General features: G+C 34.8%; 1 protein-coding gene across 4 annotated transcripts in view; it reads left to right on the forward strand.

The window, feature by feature from the left end:
• Nucleotides 1-17925, forward strand: part of HMCN1 (hemicentin 1) — an 814916-nt gene that overhangs the window by 411896 nt on the left and 385095 nt on the right. For all 4 annotated transcript variants that reach the window (XM_074222240.1, XM_074222238.1, XM_074222239.1 and 1 more), the window contains exon 2: nt 4984-5054. Coding sequence is in view for 3 of the 4 variants with exons in the window: in XM_074222238.1 (XP_074078339.1) it covers nt 4984-5054 (71 nt within the window). In the remaining variant the exon portion in view is untranslated. The remainder of the gene's footprint in view (nt 1-4983; nt 5055-17925) is intronic.

Raw genomic sequence — 17925 nt, forward strand, 5'->3', positions numbered from 1 at the left:
TCACATTTATATGAAATGCAATTTTACAAAGCACTTCCCTCCTTCCTCCATAATAACCTTGGGAAGTAAGGAGTTCAGGTTTTAATTCCATTTTTGTAGAGAAGGAAAATGAGGCTCAGAAAAGTTGGAGGAGCTGTAGGCCCCTAGAACAATTATTTCACCTGCTTTTTTGCTTTAGTTTCCTCTTTTGTAAAAGTTGGAACCTGTCCCCACCCTCAACCCCTTTCCCCAGAAGTCTATGATTTTGTACATCTAAATGGTAGAACCAAGATATGAACATCTAGCCTATATCTCTCCTCATGAATCCCATAACTAACCGGTCATCACATAAAGCTCTCTCTTGTCTCTATTTGACAAATAATGACTTATAGTTATTGTTAACTAACTTTTATTTGCCTGTGTATATTTTTGCAATAAGGTTACAAATTCCTTAAATTCCTTAAATTAAATAGGTGCCTCATATACTTAGTCCTAGAAAGGGCACTGAGTGAATCCTTGTCAACTGACTGATTAGTCTACAGCACATGACTCCTTTGTTTCTTCAGCAGCTAGAACAGAGAACAGTAGGTACTAAATAAGTGCTTGTTGAATTCAGTTTTTCTTATTATGTATATATAGTATGATTGTACTTGTAGCCCTTGACACCACTCAAAAATAAGTTTTTAAGTGCATTCTTTAAGTATGTTGGGGAGAAAGAAAAATCAGAATACATGATAAAAGAATCTTGCCAAAGAATTAACAATATTAACTGAAAATACTGAATTCTTTGAATAAACTGTGAAAGACATGGTCCAAAAATACCTATGTGCACTTTAGTATGACATAGTTTTGTAACCACCACTTTCTCCAATTCTGCTCTCAATAGTCAACACAAAATATTCCCCTATTATCAAGGAAGCACAGTAAGAATAAGAAAATTGTGAGCAACACAAATTTTGTTATTGTAAAGGAAAAAGGAAGTGAAGGAAGGGAAATAAATCTTGCCAAGAGAGCCAGGGGAAAAAAAGTACTTTATTGTGACCTTCCCTCTATTATTTTCTCAAGTTCAATTCAGCAATTCAGATTAAGAGAACAATGACTAAAATGTTGGGGAGGGGGTGTGTCTGTAGTTCATCTGATAAATACTTAGGAAAAAGGATCTAAAGGTATATAAAAAAGAGGAAACCCTTCTTTAACTCCATTTTCAATTGTTTTTAAATTAAAATTCATTTTACTTTGGGTGTATTCAATTTCTCATATTTAAATGATTATTTCATTTTTAAAAGAATTAGTCTGCTCGGTTTTAACAAAATATTCTATCCATTTGTGGAGAATCGTCTTTTGATCATCTGCAACAGTAGTTGGATATAAATAAAATAACAATCATAACAATAGAGGAAAACTCAATTTAAACAGCACTTCTTTAGCTCTTCTTCTCTTGATTCTGGATATTTTTTACTGATTATTCCCCCCCATGCCTGAAATTCTCTGTTCTCCTACCCCCACAGCCCCAAGCCTCCTGGCTTCTCTGGTTCCTTCAAGTCTTAGCTAGAATTCTAGTTGTGCTGAAAGCCTTTCATAATGGCCTTTAGTATTAGTGTTCCTTCTTTTGACTGACTAATTTTTCCTGCATTTAAGTGAGGGATACTGATTGTCACTGGAAGAATTAGAATAAAAGTAAGTATTGAGGAGGATATGTACAGATTTTACCATAAACTTACTTGCTTATTGTTTGGAATAACATTTCTCAATAATAAGGCTTTGCTTCTTTGCCAAAAGTATCTTGCTATAATTGTCCAATTGTTCTTGGTGGCCTTTTTTCCCATTTCATTAGAGTTAGAGACTAAAAGATAATTATAATAAAGGCTAAGCTTCTGTTGTTTGTTGTTTTCTGTTTATTTCAATGTTCCCCACTCCAGAAGAGGGGTGATCTTTCTTTCATTTGTAAAATATCCTTGAAGGTCCGAACTGCCATTATTTTCCCATTTTCATTTGAGTTGCCTTGGTATTATTCTTAAATGTTCCTGAATTATACCACAATGTAGGACGCGAGTTGACATTATGGCCTCCATATGTCCGGTGACAACTGACTGGTAGATGAACCTTCCTGTTATATATTAATTTGAATAACATATCCTTTGTTATGTAGTCATTTTTCAGTTGCATATGATCCAATTTGGGTTTTTCTTGACAAAGATAGAGTGGATTTCTCAATTTTTTCCTCCAGTTTATTTAAAGATAAGGAAACTGAGGCAAATTTTGTTTAAGTGACTTGCCTAGGGTCACACAGCACCTAAGTGAAGCAGGATTTGGACTTAGAAATGTGAATCTCCTTCCTCCAGGTCCATATCTATTGCATACATAATGTACAGTACTCTATGCATATGCCACAACATAATACAATATAATATAACATAGCCTTATTTAGTCTTAAAAGCTTATAGCACCTCCATTTATCACATACTGAGGATATGGTTGTAAAACCATTTATTTCTTTTGTTTCAAAAAAAATGTGAGTTATTCTATTGCCTTTTGGTCTTTCTCGATAATCTGTGTATCTTGCAAGGTGATTAATATTATAACATGTTACAAGGAATAGAGAGAAATATCTTATAATTTTATTTCTGAAGGAAATTAATATGAAATGAAATGAAAATAGGTCTTAGAATACACATTTTGTCTCTTTTTTTTAGATTACTTTATTCATTTTTGAGGTCTTCCTTTATATGTCTGTACTAGATGTTATGCATCCTGGAGAAAGCTTATTGGAAAACATAAAGCACTCTATAAGAGCTACCCTGTGATTCTTTTGTTAAATAAAACAGGAAGATTTTTTTTCTTATATCATGAAAATAGGATTATGTGATCATACCATACCACCAACTGAATTTTACCAGTGCTTAAAAGAACCTTTACCCAAGATCTTTCTCTTTTTCTTCGACTAAATGTTATGCAGCTGTCATTCTAATATGAAGTATTCTAATACTCTTTAGGTATAGTCTTTGATAAATCAAGTTGATATGTATGGATAAGTTACTAAGAATTCAGAGATAATGAAAAAAACTTCAAAGCAAGGAATAACATATCTATCTATCTATCTATCTATCTATCTATCTATATATCTATATAATCTGAACTACATAATCTAACTCTTAATTAATTCTGCTATTCAGAACTGGTCCCTTCAGTCTTTACCCACTATTTAGCACTATTTGGCTAATGGAATCACTTTTTAATTCCCACTTAACTCATTGGGTTCTTTTGGGGGGGTTGGGGGGGGTTTGGGATTTTTTTGGTTTTTAAAGCCTTTTACATGTGGCCCTTTTCCCTAAATATCCTTTTGTGTGTGTGTGTGTGTGTTCCAACACCACCAACTCTGTTGCGGGTGGATCACATTCTTTATGATAAGTCCATCACAAAAGTTACTTCCATATTTTTCCACCATTGCCATTGCTGATCGCAACTCCCTCCGTTCGTATTTCTCCACTACCATGTACTATATTTTCTCTCTCCTTTCACTGACTCTGCTGTAGGGTAGCTGAGTGGCTCAGCAAACAGATCCCTGGCTCTGAGGCCAAGAGGCCCTAAGCCCCCAAACCACCCCTTAGGCCCAGCATCCACTCGGCCTTACGGTCCCGGACAGGCCATCCAATCCCATCCCCTTGCAAGAAGTAAAAAAAGAAAATGTGTTATATCTGACCACTCTCCCCCCATGGTCCATCCTCTCCTCCTTCATTCAGATTCCCACCCCTTCCCCCTGTCCCCCCTCTCTCCTTCTTACTCCAGATGTCTATACCCCTTTGAGTATATATGCTTTTTCCTCTCCTAGCCACCTCTGATGAGAGCAGATTCCCTCATTCCCCCTTGCCTTCCCCCTTCCATATCATTGAAATAGCTCATTGTAATAAAGAAAAATCTTATTATATGAAACATCTTGGCCTATTCCCACTCTCCTTTTTCTTTCTCCCATTACATTTCCCTTTTTTTCTATTGATTCCATTTTTATACCATATTTTATCTTCAAATTCAGCTTTCTCCTGTGCTTCATCTTTAAAATTTCCTTCTACCTGCTCTGTTGATGGAGAAGGTTCATATGAGTATTATCAGTGTCATTTTTCTATACAGGAATACATGCAGTTCATCATCATTAAGTCCCTCATATTTTTCCCTTCTCCTCCAATCTCTATGCTTCACCAGAAGATCAAACCTTCTGTTCAGCTCTGGCCATTCCAACAGGAACATTTGAAATTCCCCTGGTTCAGTGAAAGTCCATCTTTTTCCCTGGAAGAGGACATTCAGTTTTGCTGGGTAGTTGATTCTTGGCTGCATTCTAAGCTCTTTTGCCTGCTGGTATATTATATTCCAAGCCCTACGAGCTTTTAATGTAGTTGCTGCTAAGTCCTGTGAGATCCTGTTTTTCACATGAAGCAATAGGATTAAATAGTAGTAGCAAGGATGGCATAATTATAAGAACTGTGCTTGTGTATAAAATAAGTGTGGAAAATCATGGTTAAAGAAGGTAGACCCAACTAAAAGTAGCAGAAAAACAAAAATGTAAAATGAATCAGCATTACTTATATCTTAACTCATAGTATATTTTAATTTCCAAAATGTTTACAAGTTCATTATTTTACTTGATTTATGGTGTTATTTAAATTTTGAAGATGAAAAAGCTGAGAAAGGTTAAAGGATCCTACTCTGCTCCTAGTTTTTGAGTGATTGAACTGAGACATCAGATACCTAAGTCTATTGTCCTTTATAATATACTCTTATACCAAATTTACCAATATCTATGTTTCCCTCTTTTCATATGAAGATTTGAGAATTGATTAAGCTAATACTTGATTTTTATAAATTACTGCTTGTCTCTGATGTTTTTCTGAATTCATTTTAAGAATCAATAATTTGAGTTAGTAAATATACAGATATGGGGATATATAATTAAAATCCCTTTGGATGATGCCTACCTTTCTTATTAAACTTCTTTGCATTTTTTTCCCTTAGAAATTGGGCCAGTAACAATTACCACAGATCCCAAGAAATTTCAGTATGAACTCAGAGAACTCTATGTTCAGGTGAGTTATTTGGCTTTCTCCCCTTTTTGTTCTCTTGCAACAAAACATTGAGAGCTTTGCTTTCCATATTTCTTGCATCATTCCTTTTTTGTTATTTTGTATATTATGAGCTAATTTCATTTTTCTATATTAAAAGTTGCTTGCATTGACTATTGTGTTAAAAATGACAATTATTAATTCAGGTATTAAAAGAAATGAATAAATCTAGCCAAGATCATCTCGCAGAGCCATTTCAATGATATAAAAATAGAGAATTTTGATAAATATTTACAAGTCATCAACAAATATTTTTAAACACTTCATACTATTTTGTGATAGGCACTTTGGTTACCTGGTATACAAATTCAAGCAGAAAGGAAAAACAGCATGTGCTCTCAAGGAATATATGTTATAATTGGAGAAAACAATACTTAAAAGGAAACTGCAAAAACTGAGGGAAGATGGGAAAAAAAGAAGGCATCTGATACAAATAGCATGATAGCAAAAGTCCAAAGAGTTAAGAATATATCTGAGAGAGGAATGAAGATTGAGCTGACCTGAGCCTCCTCCTTAAAATAGTTCTACATTATCTCAGTTGAACTTTACAAATAATACAGTGGGGTGAATGCAAGTCTTATCTTCTCCATTTTACAGTTAAGGAAATTGAGCTGCGAACAAGGTAAATGATTTGCCCATGGTCAGACTACCAGTTAAGTGTCAGAGGCAGGCTTCAAATCTAAGATTTTCTGATTCCGTGCTCATCACAACCAAATGTTGCAAATGTCATTTGGAGATATTATAAAACCACTTTCATCAGCTCCTTTATTTGATCTCAGGAACTATTTTCTTAATATAATATAAATTGGTTAGCTTCAGCTTCCTTAAGTCTTCTTGAAGAGATGGCAGTATTGATATATCTCATTGGATAAGAGATTAGATTATCTTCTAGGACAAAAATCTCACATTTATGTACTACTGATTAAATAAACATTTACAGATGATCAAAAGACTATCTTGTATACTTAGCATACCTTGAATACTTACTTATTCTATTGCACTTCACTAGTGAAAGAGGTTCATGGTAAATGAAGACCTTTGAATATATTTGTTGTTTTATGAATTACCCCAGCCAAAGAGCATGTTATCAAGGGACTTTCCTACCAGTTATACTTCCAAACATAGAGAAAATTGTTCCTGTTTAACCGGCAGACACTGTCTGTTATTTATTTTATCCTAGAATAGCATTTGAAAATCCTAGTTCATTTGAATACCATGTTAAGATGCCATCATTGATCGAATTGTGGAAGTGATGCTTTTTTGAGAAGGAACAAAAATTCTTTTGAAATTGATTTTCTATAATTAATCACATTTAAATGGTAAATCAAGCAACTTGTTAGGCATCATGTAACTATTTGCTCTGTATGAGGTAGCAAGTTAAGTGCTGGGGATACAAAGAATGGGGAGGATCCCAGTTCTTCTGGCCTGAGACAACAATGTAAATAAGTAGGGATATAGAAGATATATGCTTCTTGTATGTATGGCTATGGGTAACTGCAGTTACACCAAGAGATTTAGAGTGGGTGACATTAATTTGAAAAGGGAAGACCTTAGCCTCTGGAAGGACCAAGAAAGGCCCCTTACAGAAGACAGGCTTTGATCTGAGCCTTGAAAGAACCCAGGAAACAAAGAGGCAGATGTGAGGAGCCAGGGCATTTCAGGAATAGGAAAGTTAGGGCAAAGTCAAGAAGATAGCAGATAAAATATCATTTTCAAAAATCTGAAAGTAGAGTAGTGTAACTGGTTCCAAAATGTGTAGAAGGAAATTAAATGAAAGAAAACTGGAAAGATAGGAAGAAAAACTTTAAATGCCAAAGAGATATTTATATTTGGTCTTGATGGTGATAGAGAACCTCTAGCACTCACTGAGCAGGGGATTGGCATGATCAGATCTACACTTTTGAAAGATTACCTTGATAACAAATAGAGTATGTATTGGAATGGGACAAGGAGTGGGGAGGGAGGAGATGGAGAGATCCTTAAGGTAGGGAGACCAGTTAGAAGATGGTTACAGTTGTAGGTGAAGAAAGAAAACAGATGAATGAATGGAAAGAAAGTAGAAATGACAAAATTCAGCAAGAGATTGGCCATGTGGGGTGAGTAAAACTGAGGAAATCAGGATGATACCAATGTTTCAGGACTGGGTGAGCGGGAGGATGTTGATGCTCTTAGAAGTAATGGGAAAGTGTAGGGGAAAGATAATGAGTTTTGTATTAGGCATGTTGAGTTTAAAATGCCTAAAGGGCCCTAAGAGTCAGCTGGAGATAGGGAACTATAGCTCCACTAAGAGATTAGAAAATCATAGAGGAGATAATTGAATCTATAGAAGTTTAGGAAATAGGATTACATTGTTCTTCATCTTTAGTTCTCAAAGAGGACCAATGACATCAAGAGGGTCTTGATTGAATTGAATTGAAGTGAGGCAGGGCTATACCCCCATTCTCTCCTAAATAATCATCCAAGTCCAGTGGCAAGACATGTTGAATGATTGGAGATGGCCCCAAAATGAAGTAGGAGACCTTAGTCTTTTTAGATAAGGTCTCAGTTTATTTGAAGCAGTACCCATTCAGTGATTTAAGGTTAGACAAGGAAGAGATAGAAGAAGATTGCATAGATCAGAAAGAGAAAGAGATCTGGACACAACCCTAGAGGACTCCTGTTGCTAGAGAACTTGCCATGGCTGGAAAATAGCACAGGAGACTGAGACATTGTTGAACAAGTAGGAGGAGAATCAAGAGGGTGCAAATGATGTCATAAAACAGAGGAGGGAATATTTATTAGAAGATAGTATTAGTAGCCATTTAAGAGCCTGAACAGTGTAAAAAATAGAAAGTTCCAAAGTAGTTATATATTTGATTATCAACAAAAAATGCATTTGAATCAGTGGAGCAAAATAGACTTAAAGGTCCCCCAAAATATATCTCACACAAACCTGTATATAATCATACATGTTTAATATTTAGGTATTTAGATAGTTTTCAGGATATAATAAAGTATTGTGTATGAAAGTATATGTATCTCTTGGGGAGAAAAAAGGAGGAATTCTATGAAGCATTTAGGATATGTCATAAACTGATATGGAGTCATCTAACATGAAGGACTTGAATCTATTTGGATCTAAAAAAGGAGAATCGCTGAGAAATTCATGATGTCTTTAAAATAATTTCATTTTACAATAGGTATAGTAAGTGATGAGGAGACCTTCTATTCCTAATAATAAGGAAATGATAGAAGACAACAAGCTGTCTTTTACTCTCTTTGGGATTTCACATGGGCACAAATGATACTGTCTCAGAAGAGACCTAGAAAGCATGACTAAAATTAGGAAACCTTGCCTAAAAAATAAATGAAAGAGATTTGTGTCATTGCTATCAGTTGAAGACAACGGTTTAAGAAGAGAGAAGCAAATTTGTGAAGGTTGAGGAATTGATGTTTGAGAAGGAAATTTGAATTTCTGGACCAGAGCCTAAGATAAAAGAATGTCAGGCTCTTGGCCAAGGAAAGGATGTGTCTAATAAGATTTGCTAAGCAGTATTTGCATGGAGTTTTGAAACTAGAATTAAAAGAGTTTTGAAGTAAAAAAGGAAGAAGAGGTATAAAAACTGCTTATTTATATTCCACTTTGAAATTATATAGAATAGCTAAAATGGCATCATTTATTTATATAAAAAGCATTTATTAAGCACCTACTATTAACATTGTGACAGATATTAGAATTCAGTGATAAAGAAAATGATACTTTCCCTTCAAAGAGCTTTCATTTCTTGTGGTCAAACAACTTGAAGATAGATAAATACAAAATGTATTTTCTATTTCTATTGGATCTTTGATTTCACTGATATGTGAAATTCCAAGGTAATTTCCCTTACTATGAAAATTTCCTGAGGAATGAGAGGTTAAATGATTTACCTCAAGGTCATATAGCCAGTGTGTGCCAGAAGAAGAATTTAAATCCAAATCTTCTTGACAAAGGGTCAGTATCACGTATACCACTGACGAAGTATAATTTGCAGTGCCCTTTTTTATAAAACAGGGTACTTAGTTGGCACAGGGCGTAGATTGCCAGACCTGAAGACAAGAACACCTAAGTTCAAATTCTACCTATGGTACTTAATAACTATGTGATTCGGGGAAAGTCACTTTACCATTTTTGCCTCACTTTCCTCATCTGTAATATGAATTGAAGATGGAAATGACAAACAACTGCAGTAAATTTGCTAAGAAAATCCCAAAGGGACTCATGAAGAGTAAGTCATGCTTGAATAACAACAATGTACAAATATTCATGAAGCAAAGAAGAATACTTTGTTAGACAGTGAGAATCTAGAACTCTGTGTCATTTGGATCATGCTTTTTAAATGAGTAGCAAAATATTTTTCTTTTTTAATATTAGGTGGAAAAATTTTAAAAATTATTTTCTGTGCACATAGCTAACAAAAGTAAGAATGGCATTTTATCTTAATATTTTCCCTATTTCTTTCACTAATTTCTAAAGTCATGACAAGGATATTCATGTGTGCAATGAACACTTGGTACTCTTCTACTATGTGCTAGACACTATTGGATCCTGGCTTACAGATTTTATTTACTTATTTAGTAATCCTTTTATATCTTGTAGAAATTCCTCAGAGAAATCATTGATATGAGGAAAATTCTATTTTTATTGTAATAACCAGGTAGCAACTTCAAGATTAAAAAGTTAATTGTCTTTGAGGCCTTTTTCATTTGTTCCTTAAGCATTTATAACATCCCTCCCTCATAATACAGTTCAGTGCAATTCAACACATAATTCTGAAGCCCTAGATACTTAATCCTAAATAATATTTGAAATTTGCTTGAAAAAAAACTGTGTTACAAATCAAATGATTTTTCTCTGATGATTATCATAAAGGTTGGCTAGAATTATGGTAGGATATGTAATTTTAAAATTATTTCTGTATTATATTATTTGACAATTTGTAGGGGGAAATAAACATTTTGATTTTGTTGGGGAGAAAAATCCACTAAACTTAAAAAGAGATCTGTAGCTTTTGTTTCATTCTCCTCTGTCCCCCACTTAAATGGAATATAGAAAAAAATAACTTTAAAAACAACTCAATTTCTCTTGAGAATAAGAAGAGAAAATAAATTATTTCAAATGACATGCAAATAAGCTGGAACTCTGGGAATGAAAACCTTATAAATATGCAGTGAAAAGCCTTTACTAAAGTCAAATTCTTTGAAAGATAAAGTATGTATGTGTTTTTACATCAGTTTAAGTAATATTCTTTTAATCTTCTATCCTTTGCAATTAATAACAATCAAATATTTTTTAAGTTCATAAAGAAAAAATTCTAGGAAACTATCTTAATAGCTATGAGATCCACAATTTTATGTTTCAATGTATGGTAGGTCCTCAAAACTAAAAAAAAATCTTATAAATATTTTTCCTTTGGGAAGTTCCTTAAGGACACCAACTTGGAAAAAAGAAACCAACCACCAAGAACTAAATCCAAAAAGTGCGCAAAATCATCACATAGCAACAGGATAGATTTATGGTGAAGATGGGGATGCTGTCCAATTATTCTCATTCCTTAATGAGAACAGAAGAATAAATAGGCTTAAGCTCTGGCAGACTAAAGATGGGGGTGGTGGAATGAATGTTAAACTGTAATTATCAGAACAGTTGAATGACAGAATAAGCAGGAGGTTAAGAAAATGCTATAAACATACATGCATAAGATTGTATAGAGCACCTTCCTTTTTGCTGTGAAAATGGGACAGCCTGATGAAGCTGAAGTTTTAATTTATTTTGCTACCAACTTATTTTGCTACAAACACAAATGTCATGGTAAACCCTTTAATCTTTATTTATAAACTCTGCTATGCAAAGAGAATCCCTTCCTTTAGCTTAATTTTAGGACAATATCTCCAAACTGATTTGTTACCTTACATCTAATAGCTAAGAAGAGGTAGGAAAGGAAGACTTTTTTTTACCCATATAAGAGAAAAGAAAGGAAATAAAAGTCAGAATGTTGATGTATTCCCCCTCTCCCCCCCCCCCCACATTAGGTTGTAAGCTCCTTGAGGGCTGGGATGGTTTTTTTTTTTATATTTCTTTTGTAGCCCCAGTTATTTGCACAATTTCTGCTACATAGGAGTGAATAGGTAGGCACTTAATAAATGTTAATTGATAGTTGAATAGTAGTGTCCTTTATCACCTTTGGAGGTGACAGAGTGCCAGGCCTGGAATTAGGAAGTCCTGAGTTCAAATTTGACCCCAAACACTTAGCATTTGTGTGATCCTGGGCAAATTGCTTCACTATTTCCCTCAGTTTCACCAACTATAAAATAAACTGGAGAAGGAAATGCCAAACCACTCCACTACCTCAAATGGAGTCATCAGAGTCAGACACAATTGAAAAATAATGAAACTGAAAACTGTACTTGTTAATTAACCTGCTTTCTACTGGAAATGGTGGTCATATATACTTTGTAATCGGGAAGGGAGAGTAACAGCAAATATACCTTGGCAACAACTGGAAAGCATTTATATAACCAAAATAAACAACTTAAAATTGGATTTAATATTCATTTATTTAGAGTTGGTTTCTTATAATACAGATTTTGAGCTGGGAGAAATCTCAGATCCAGGTCACCTGGCTCAATTACTTCCTTGTACAGATGAGAAAAATTGAGACCTGGGAGGGGGAAGGGCCTAGCACAGCTAACATGGGACAAAATCAGAATTTAAATGCACATCTATGATTCCCAATCCAGACTGATTTCCATTGTGCTCAAGTTTCATCCAGAGTTAGCAGTTGAATCTGGAATTTTAAAGCAAATTTAATAACTTCTGCAAGTTCTCTCCCCTGAACCTGTGTCTTTTGCCACTATCAGCCCAGAAGGATGAGAATCATACTAAAAGCATGAAAAACTGTGGCAGAATAGTGTAATTAGTTAGTCATCTGCACCTTCAACTCTTTCCAAAGTGGTTAACAACTGGTCGGTCGCTAGGACTACAGACTGTGAATGTTGCTGTCGGACAATGGACTAATATTTTCCTTACCACTAGAGTGATAGCTACAAAAATGGCCTTTTCTTCATATCTTGGTGGAGCCTCCCCAGGGAGCTGCGCTTGGCCCTGTTCTATTTAACATTTGTCACCATAACATTCTTATCAAATTACTATACTTACATACTTTTCCTTTGAGGTTTTTACTCTAAAATAGGAGAATAAGCAGTCTTGGGAGGATTTGGGTACTGCTCTGCCATCACCCACAGCATGTTCCATTAATCTTTTTGATGCCTTCCTCCCTCAGCCTTTCTTTCACATTTACTAACCCTCAAATTGAACATCAATTAATGACTGAGTAAATTTAACCTCAATCTAATATTTTCCATTTCATCACCCATGACTTGCTTCATAGAATGAAAAATTTAAGTGAAACTTGAAGTATATTTATGAAGGAGCCAGGGAGAAGATTATTATCAACTGAATGAAAGATAATTATTTGCATTTGTAATCTTTCCATTTAAGTTTCAGACTGGGTTCTTAAAATCCTTTTCTCCAACAAAGATTCAGTCTGTATATATTTAGATCTCTGACCACTTTTTTCATAAGGTTGGAGGAAGAACTACAACCTTCTACTCTCAGGATGGGAAGTAAGGAAGGGACAGAGATAAGAAAGGAGTGCACTAAAAGTTAACTGTTTGGGATTCCAGAAGAAAGTATTGATTTTTTTAATTCCCTCTTTTTGCCCAGAGGCAAACAGCTGATTCTCTTCCATTCTAGTTGCACCTTTTGCCTTGGAAAAGGCACCAATGTGCTTGCTCTTCTAAGGCAGAGAAGGGAGAGGAATTTCTTTACTTTTTTTTTTTTTTAATGTGACTTAAATTTGAAGAGGATATGGTGTTGGAATATGTGACTAAATCTGATATCAAAGTTACATTGTGAAAGCAACTATAGCAGTATTCTGAGCAGCCTCAAGTTGCATTCTCTAAGTGATCTTTAGTCAAATGAGAGGGAATATTAAGTAATATAAGTACCGCCTTTGATGTAGTTGAGTTTTAATTGATTAAAGTTTGTACCATTTTCCTTAGAGATGATTGAATATTATACAGGTCTCTTGGAATAGAATTTAGACTAAGTTCCTAATCCTATTAGAACCACCCATCAGGGGATTCCTGTTCAATCTAAATTTGCTAAGCTTTTCTTGCACAAACCCCATGCAATGTAAATTTTCAACTAAAAAAACAGCATAAATCTATCATTAAGAAAATAATTTTAATTATACCCTGAAAATTAGTTTCAACCTGCTCCAGAGGACATTCCACCTAGTTTTATAACTCAAAAGTCTCAGAGTTGATTCCATCACCATTCTTATATTCCATTAGGTAGAGAATATAAATTGAAATGTTTTTGGTGAGAGTCATTTTTCTGATGACCAGGAACTTTTAATCATTCATAGCAATGAAAGCTGACACTGCAAAGTGAAATGCCCTAGGTAATTTTAAAATCAGTTTATTATATTTATTATTATTTATTTACTCTTCTTGCACATCAGACCTTGAAAAGAGCACTTTAAGAAATCATTAACTTGACTCGTTTGTCACCTACCTAACTGTGCTTGAGCTCGAACTTGTGGTGCTAATACATAGAAATGGCCATGATGCATGTTTATAAAAACAAGGAGAAGAAAAAGATCTTGGATAATACACATATTAAAAAATAATGAAGTTGACTGGTTTTCATCTTATTTTTATCTTGGAAGGCTTCCATTACTTTATCCCTGGTTATACTTTCCTATTTTTCTTAATCAGTGTAAAAGTTCACCTGCTGCATATTTCAGAAATATGCAGATTTTCTCAGCCTCAGACTTTACTTACAGCTGAACCAAGATGTTATTTATTTGTGAAATATCACAGTAGTGTACATAAATCTTCCCAGACAATAAATCACTTGTGTTACTCTTTGATTCCCTAGTCAAGACATACATGATCTTATCTATATAATTGCTTGCAATGTTTAATAAAAATTATATGAAATTATTTTCATTCTGTGTAGTTTGGAATCCAAATTACTGAGTTAGTCATAGGGACAAAAGTTCAACTGAAGTCCAATATCTGTTCAAGAAACTAATTGAGGTAGTCATAGAGTTCTTTTTTGTATTTAGCTGATAGGAAGGTGCACTTGCCTTCCAAAATAATTTTTTGAGTATTAGTTGACTTTCATTCCAGGAGTTAGTCTTTATCTCCTCTCTCCTCTCTCCTCTGTCCCCAGTCCTATATTGGAAGACCTGGAAAAAAAAATACCCAAAGTCACTAAATCCAGTATTCTTCTTCCAGGTATAGTGATTCTCCTTTTTTTTTCAGTTAAGGAATAGTGATAGTGGAAAGAGTGGGTGGCTAGGTGGTACAGTGGATATAGCACCGGCCCTGGAATCAGGAGGACCTGAGATCAAATCTGGTCTCAGACACTTAATAATTACCTAGCTGTGTGGCCTTGGGCAAGCCACTTAACCCTGTTTTCCTTGCAAAAACCTAAAAAAAAAAAAGAGTCTATGGCTTGAATTTTACCCTTTCCTTTAATTTAACATCTGACCTAGAATATATCACTTAAAATCCCAAATACTTTTATATCATTAAAAGGGGAAAATAATTTTCTACTATATATCCTATAGGATTGCTTGGAGGACCAAATTGAGATCTTATATAGAAAATTGTTTGCGAATGTGAAGAGTCATATAAATGTAAATTGTTTATTAATCCAGTCCATTATCTGATTAACTAAAAACTAAAAAACTTTAAAAGGTGAGAGTGAAGTCAGGAGGAAGGTAAATAAATAAATTATGTTTATGTATATATGTGTGTGTATAAATAACTTATATATATACACACACAGGGGAGAATAATGGACAAAGAGAAGCAAGGTGGGTGAATAATAGTAATTATGTAGTGGAATTTCTTTTCTATAGTCTTTTTTTGACTTGTTTTTATTAAGTGCAGGAGATCAAGGACTAATTATCAATTAAAACAAAAATCAATTAAAGATTCCTGAGCAAATACTAGCATCTTATCCCTATCTCTGTGACTCTAGGCAAGTCATAACATCTGTTTAAACTGGAGAAGGAAATGACAAATCACTCTTGTATCTTTGACAAGAAAACCCCATGGATAGTTGGTTCATGGGATCATAAAGAATCAGACATGACTGATGACTGATCAACAGTATTCCTAGAATAAAGCTCTTGGTTGAGTATAAAACAGGCATGGCAATGAAGCAATTTGCCCCAATAGCTAGATAGGAAGGTATGTATATGTGTGTGTGTGTGTGTGTGTATATATATATGTATATATATATATACACACACAAACATACACATATATACACATGCATACATGTATATGCATATATATATGCATATATATGTATGATGCATGTATACAAAAAATAAGGACTGAAGCTATTACTTTGAGCAATTGTAGAGGGAAAGGTGAATTTTGTTCTGACCTGCATAGGGTGGTCAGTGTTTGAAATTATACTGATGTGTGGTAGTGGTAGTGGTAGTGGTGATGTAGAATATTATGAATGTAGCAGAAACAAAATCTGTAATCTTTTAATAATGTTAAAATCTTGTTAATTGTGGAGTGCTGTTTGCTCCTGAGATGTAAACTGACCCCTGTTGATTGTATCCCGTCTCCCCTTGTTCCTGTTGTTTGTATCTTATTCCCCATTTTTCCCTTCACTTAACCTTGACTGTAGACGCTGGCACAATAGGAAATGATATGTTGAACTTGGGGGTTGAACGCCTTGGGACAGGAAGGACCAGCTTGCCATTGGAAGATACCTGACCCAAGGTGTAAGACCACTCCCCAGGCACCACCCCTTGCCCAGCCTGCCACAGAAGAGTATTTAATAGAAAATGCCTCAGCTCTTTTCCTTTTTTCCCCCCTTCTTCTTTGACTCTGGCAGGATGGGCTTTTCTCATGCTCTTTCTTAGTCCATGTAGAACACCATAGGCCTCCCCGAAGCCATGTGGCCAAAGTAACCCAAGCCTCATGACTGCCTGCCTCCTCTCTCTCTCTCTCTCTCTCTCTCTCTCTCTCTCTCTCTCTCTCTCTCTCTCTCACACACACACACACACTCACTTCACCTAGCCTATTCTTAAAGTGGTTACTGCTTTTCTAGGAGTTTTAACCTGTGTATTTGTAATACTTTACTATAATAAAATCCTAAGCAGTTTAACATTCCAGAGAGCTCAAATTCCTTCATCTTTTCAGTGGCCCTTGATTTCTCAGTTACCCCAAATTCTGTCTTTAATTGGCAACCCCCCAAAATCCTAGTAGTTGTGGTGTGGTGGTAGTAGTAGTAGTGGTAGTAATGGTGGTGGTGGTGGTAGTTATAATTATTGGCATTCTTAGTACTTTAGGGAACTTGGAAAATATTGTATACTTTATAACGCTTATGTATGCAAGTAAAAAATGCAAGTTAGCGAGGAGAAGGTAAATTAGTTAGAGAACACCTTTGTTATATAGGTTATCCAGGAGAACAAAATATTATTCATGAAATATCCTGTTATGCCAATTAGCTTATTTAAGCCTAGAGTCAATATAATGGTCCCTAAAGTCCCCATAGTTTATTTCTCTTCAGCTTTAGGAAATTTATTTTAAATAAAACATTTTGAGTTCAATCATTATCATTCTAAGCCCCCAGTAAGGGAAATTCCTAATATTTAGGCATAGGTTTGACTTTCTGCCTAACTTGATATTTATATCTATTTCCAGTTAACCCTTTGGTCACCTTATGGTTGAGGGAAAATTCAGTTTCTTGGAAACATTTGGATGATGGAGCAGCAGATTATATTATAAGGCTTGTGGATAGGTACTTGGAGGAATAGTGGGGGAAGAACTGACCACTTTTTGGGACTTTCAGTTAGTATTTTCTCCTCTAGGATGCTAATACAGTTTATGACCCTTCCTTTTCTGCTGTAGCTCAGTCTTACCTTTCGCTACCCAGAATGTTTTGGAATGTTTTATTTGCTAGAATCCTAGACCTTCAGAATTTCTGTCTAGTTCTGAGATAATGCCTTCCTTTTATACAGACTCTTTAGAGTATAATAAAATATCTCACACACAATGACTTTGCTTGATTCAAAGAGGTGTATAGTCCCTCTTCACATTTAGGTGTGCCCTCAGGTGGATAGGGAAGGATCAGATAGAAACACTAAGACAGTGATTTAAGGAGCAGGTAGGTACACAGGATGAGCTTTTTTTTTTTTTAGTTATTTTTTCTTGTCATCGAGATGCTAAGGTCTGTTGTTTCTATACTTCTGAAGGATAGTTTCAAGTGCTGTCAGTATCCTCCAAATCTGGGACCTTGGTGCAAAGCTCCAGTCCCTCCCTCCTAATTATGACTGTGTGATTTTAATTTATCCCTGTCCTCCTTTTCCCTCAGTGCAGATAATTAAGTTGACTCTATGTTTGTTATACATTTTCTTACTTTTCTCAGTAAGACACTTATACAAGTTTTTAATATTTTGGAAGAAAAACTATATGTACTTAAGTTAAAATTGGAATACAGAGTCAGGAGTTGCTAGAGCAAAGCCCTCAGGAACAATTTTTCCTGTGGAAAAATTTAATCAGTTTGTACAGGAGATACATTGGTAAGTTTTAAGGTCTCTTACCCCCCCCACAACTGCTACTTCTAAAGTTCTATTTCTAGTATAAAAAGTTGTTCCAATGTCTACTTACTTACTTCTTTCATGTATGATAAATAATGTTTTTGAATACATGATTTTCTAAGAGAAGAATACTTATGTATTCCCACCAAGTTAGGCAGCATAGAATAAAAGTT

The sequence above is a fragment of the Macrotis lagotis genome, chromosome 2, assembly GCF_037893015.1.
Source record: "Macrotis lagotis isolate mMagLag1 chromosome 2, bilby.v1.9.chrom.fasta, whole genome shotgun sequence".
Classification (NCBI taxonomy): domain Eukaryota; kingdom Metazoa; phylum Chordata; class Mammalia; order Peramelemorphia; family Peramelidae; genus Macrotis; species Macrotis lagotis.